We start from the raw sequence: 5,311 nt of genomic DNA on the forward strand, positions 1-5,311 counted from the left end.
TGAGACCACTCTGGAGAGTCCATCAGTGGCATGCAGCGAACAGGCTTTACAAGGAAGGTGAGTCTCTGCAGGAGCCAAGGGTAATCACCATGATCCCCCTAGATACCTTCCTTTTTTTTTTTTTTTTAAATCTGCTCTCTTTTAAGCTTTAAGAACTTCAGACACACAGGCACATCCATACACAAGTAGCAAAAATAAAATCTGGACTATGTTTGGATGATCTTCACTGACAGTTCATAAATGCCCCAACACTGCAAGGGGAAATGATTCAGGCAGTGCTGGAGACCCCTGGGAACATCTGAGCAGCTTCCCAGCCCTGGGGCAGGAAGCAAGTGGATTGCTTGAGGAGGATCTCATCTTCCTTGCAAGGGAGCTCTTTAGGACATGATGTAGACCTCCAGCAAACTGGCCACAGCGTGCATTCGGTAGAAGATCCCAAAGGGCAGGCAAATGTCCACGATGGCCGGCCACATGGAATCGCCATAGAAGTTCAGTTCTGTGTCATTGTCAAACTGGGGCCGGGCACCGAAGGCTGGCATGATCCAGAGCTGTGGGAGGAAATGGGAGAACAGCACTGCAGTGAGAAACGTGTGTGGCACATCAGCGACCTGCAGCCACGGCTGCCCGGGAAAGGAGCAACCTCCTAGGCCATGGGTTTTGAGAAGAGATATGCTGCCATTTCTCAATAAAACCCAGACTTCAGCCCAGATATTTGTTACTTTACATCCTTTCTTTGGGGGGGTGAAGGGAACACCTTAATGTAATTTATTGCTTTTTATAAGCTATCCCATACATCCACTAGTATACAATAAAAATACTGAAACTGATTATTCTCTTGCACCCATGTCTTGTGTCTGATATTCTGGTGATTAGTGACAGGTCTGTTGATACAGCCTGAAATGTCCTAACTTCAGGGAAGTTGCTGGGGTTTTTCTCAGGGAACAAGGGAATCAGAATTCTGCATTTATAAATATAACTAATGTACTTTCTGTACAGCAGGGGCACAGAAAGGACTGTTTTTCCATAGGCCACCCGCTTTCCATCACAGACCCTTCTCCCTTGTGCTTGTAGCCCTCTCCTTCCCCAACAAACTCTTCTCCCTACATGTACTCACTATGATATTGCTCAGCAGCAGGAACATGGAGATCTCCCTCAAGAACTTCCTCCTCCAGTTCATCTTCTTGGGGGCAGTGAGGGACCTCACGAGGTCAGAAGCGTGCATGGCTTCCGTGCCAGAAGCCGTGCCAGTGGCCAAGGTGCAGCGGGTGTCGGGCACCCGCAGGGACACTGCGTTGATGTTGACAAAGGTGAGCCCGTACAGGTCCTTCTGGTGAGGCTCGTGCTTGCAGTCCTCCTTGGGGGGCTGCCGGTGGAGGCCCTCGATGATGAAGACGTTCTGGAAGGTGTGCTGGGCGATCATTAGGAGGGCGTAGGTGAGGTTGAGCGCGCTGATAGCGTCCCTTGGAGTGCTGGCCACGATGGCCACAATGGAGTAGTAGGAAATGGCATATTGCCCCAAGGCTGCCCCCATCAGCAGGGCCACGTCCAGGGTCCTGGTGGGGTTCTTGTGCCTGTCCATGTCCCTCTTGTCAAACCGGTAGATGATGGAGCCACCGATGCAGACAAGAGACATTAGGCTCAGACAAACAATGTTGAAAATGTAGTACATGGTGAGTGCTTGGTTCTTCTTGCTGGATTCAGTGCTGGAATTTACCTGCACCTCATACAGGATGAGGACTCCCAAACCACTCACGAGGATGATAAGGCCCAACATGATGCCTACAAAGAAGGTCCTTCGGAAGAGCCTGAACTTCAGGCGCTGAATGTGGTGGGAATGGTGGTCTATGAAGCGTCCAACGTTCTTCCACATGACATAGACCATGGCAGAGGCAAAGAGACTGTACTCAATGTTAAAGGGATACAGCCAAAAGTAACCATTTTTGAAGATCTGGCAGATTTGGCTGTTGCAATTGCATTCTTCAACTGAGCTGCTTCTCATTCCCACTGAAACAAGACAAAACCAGACAGATGCCCGGGTATTAAAACAAGGAGCCAACACTTCTCCCTGAAGAACTGGATGTTTGGGGTCAGTGAAAATCAAGACAAAGAACAAAAGAATATGTGACCACTTTGAAAACAAGGACACTTCACCCTCAGCTTTTTTGTGCCAGGTTCTTTCTTAAAAAGTTAACTGTTTGGTTAAATCTTCCTTTTTCCTACCCTTCTTCAATCCCATCCCATTTGTACAGAGTCTTCCACCTCTCTGACTCCTCTCTGACAGAGGTTAGGAAACGAACCCCCAGGCCTGGCTTTTAACAAAACAGCTCTGAACAGACCTTCTGAAAAGGGATTAAAAAAAAAAATCTGACTTGCTGGGAAACAAATTCTACCAGACGGGATCTCTCCCTGGACCAGATGGCTTTGCAAAGAGGCAGATTACCTTTCAGGAGCCACCTGAAGATTTCCTCTGTCATGTTTTTCTTCAGCTTTGAATGTGCCTTGTGGACAGACTCATCTGTCACTGCTGACATCCACACTGCCAGGTTTGTAGTCAGCGTTAGCATCAAGCCACACCTGTAGGAGGAGGAGAAGGCTTGTTACATTAAAGCAGTGGCTCTAGACCATGTTTCTCCCATCCATGGTTTAGGTGTGCTCAGAGGGACTATGGCATCTGCCTGAAGTGGTGTGAGGACTCCAGTGGCTCAGGCTGGAAATCTTGATCCTTTCTTTGCTGCCCTCACTGTCTTCCTATTTTTTGTCCATGCTCATGAGAATTAGCAAGACTTGATTCCCACTATTGATTTTGAAAGAGCTTCTCGATAGTGAATGAATTAATAGAATTGGTCTCCAGTAGATCCAATCTTGCAAAAGTAGACAAGATCTTATTTTAGCCTGAGGCTTGCCCACTGCATAGTTTTCTTCCCAGGGAAGAAAAAGTCAACTATGAATCATTATGATAATTATTTATTTAATACTATCTGCTTTGAGTAATGCTTGTATTCTTGAATTGAATCCCAACCCTGATAGATCCACAGGTCATTAACCACAGCTTGAGCCGGGATCTAAGTTTAGGTGGAGATTGAGCAGGTTTAGTTCTGGAGAGCATTAAGGGATTATCCCCTGGTTACATCTTAGCTTTGTGAAAGAGCACATAGTGCTTGTGGGGACCCAGGTCTGCTGGGCCAGTGGGATTCAAGGAGCAGCAGTGCTCACCTGGTAACGTTCAGGTGCACATGGATGCAGTCTTTGGCAGAGACCCACAGGAAATATGTCTGCAGGGGAAAGAAAAGAAGTTATTTCCACGGAAACAAGAAAGCAAAGCACATCTCTCTGAAGGAGGGATGTCCCTGCAGGGCAGGGAACAAGCTGGAGCCCCTTTAGCTTGGGTCCATCTGAGTTCAGCCTAGTTCATATCGCTGGCCCTCTGCTGGACGTTCTTTCTTTGCTCCATTGCTCTGCTCGTGGCCACTCCTTGTTCTGTCTAATTTGTCTCTCTCCGATCTCATCCCTCCCTGGCATTGTCCCAGAGCAGGGGATCCTCTGTGTGGGCACTCAAACTGCAAGGTAGCCTCTGCCTTGACTGTCCTTCTCCTCCTCTGCTCTTCATGGGAAAGGAGGCCTGGCTGGCTGGGGGCTGCTCAGAGTTTGTGACAAAAATGCCACGGGATGGTAACAAGTTTAAATCACTGCCTTATAGTGAGCTGAGCTGCCATAGATGGGAATTGTCATGGCTGGAGGCAGAAGATGTGGGCTGGGTGGGGGCTGAGTTGAGCCCTTGTAGTTGCTTTGGGGACAGCTGAACTAAATCTAAGAGATCAGAGCTCCTTCTACTGGTGCCTGTGTCTCTCTACCGCTCCCCATGATAGAGCACAACCTCTCACCTGGACAATCACAAATATTGCCTGCACAATGGGGTAGATGATTTTGATTGCAGACAGGCAGCTGTAGAAGCTTGAGTAATAGCCTATTTTGAACACATCCATGACAAGGCTGAAAATGGCAAATAGGATCAGGCCTCCTGTTGGGGAACAAAAATATCTGTGGTTGGCCAGATGTGCGCACACATGGGCTAATGCAGATGGATGAGAGGAAGAAGACAAAATGTCAGGAAGAGGCTTTGCTTCTACTGCTGTTTCTCCTCTCCCAACACCCAAATTATCTTGGCAGCAAAAAAATCACATAATAATTTTGGCTGGAAGTGATTTTCAATCAGCCTGGTATGCTGGGGCTAAGAGCTCTTGCAGAAGCAGCAGGAGAGATCCTGCTGTAAGTTACAAAGAGCCTTTGTGGATTCAGGGAGACCTGGCAGTGAGTCCAGCTCAGGGACCAGGAGCTGACCTGACGCAGGACACGGTGCCATGCCCCAGTCCATCAGCAGGAAGAGGCTGTGCCCAGATCTTTGCTGCTTCTCTTGTAATAACTGATGCTGCCATGAACTGTCCATCCTGTATCTCCCCTCCAGCTCCAGCACTTACCTCTCAGCCAGATGGGCCCGGCATGGGAGTCCTTGCCAAGGATGGCACCCGGGCACCGGGAGGTGCCGGCGAGGTAGAAGATGATCCAGATGATGACAATCAGCATCATGACTGTCAGCAGGAAGAAGACATCGTAGTCGTGCACGGCGATCTTCTCGAAAGCCCCGCTGCTCACCAGCGTGCAGGCCAGCAGGGCCAAGTGCACGGCCAGCAGGATGGAGAACATGCGGCCGCCCTTTTTCCACACTTCCTTGGAGGCAGGAGTGGAGGGGGGCTGGTGGCTGAAGGATGCTATCTGGCTCGAAGCCAGGCTGGCTTTGTCGTCCTTGTGTCCGCAGCCCATGCTGCAGTGGGGGTGTCCGAGCTCGCCGTCTTTCCGCCCAGGCTCCTCGGTCATGGTTCAGCCAAGGTTCTGCCTGAGGGTCCGTGCTGCTGGGGAGAGAGGCCAATGAGTGAGAGGTGCATTTGGGACAGCCCAGGACTGGGCCAAAGCAGGACACGTGATGAGGAGGACAGGATTTATCACAGGAGCAGGAAAGGCTGAGACAGGGAGTGCGAGAAGAGGGATGAGCTCATTTTCAAACTTTCCATTCCTGCTTCCCTGAAGGCTTTTTTTACTTAAGATGCTCTTGCTCAGGGAGATCCCAGGTCAGTTTCATGAAGCACATCTAATTGGTCACACAACATTTATATGTTTATTGACGCAAGATTTGGAAAAGCACCAAAAAGTACTCACAGGATCAAATATCCTGGGGCAAACAGCCAGTGTGGTTTAAATTCTAAATGTCAAACACTCAACATTCCGAGAAATTGTTATACTTCCTTGCTGAAGAACA

At 49.1% G+C, this 5,311-nt stretch overlaps 1 protein-coding gene across 1 annotated transcript; it reads right to left on the reverse strand.

Moving 5' to 3' along the window:
- Positions 1-377: 377 nt before the first annotated feature.
- Positions 378-4,872, reverse strand: OTOP2 (otopetrin 2). Its single transcript, XM_062506421.1, has 6 exons — positions 4,476-4,872; positions 3,882-4,018; positions 3,214-3,272; positions 2,441-2,574; positions 1,115-2,004; positions 378-548 (listed from the first exon to the last, which is right to left on the reverse strand). The coding sequence occupies exons 1-6, from the start codon at positions 4,870-4,872 to the stop codon at positions 378-380; spliced, it is 1,788 nt and encodes a 595-aa protein (XP_062362405.1).
- Positions 4,873-5,311: the final 439 nt, after the last annotated feature.

This window comes from Cinclus cinclus, chromosome 20, assembly GCF_963662255.1.
Source record: "Cinclus cinclus chromosome 20, bCinCin1.1, whole genome shotgun sequence".
Taxonomy (NCBI): Eukaryota; Metazoa; Chordata; class Aves; order Passeriformes; family Cinclidae; genus Cinclus; species Cinclus cinclus.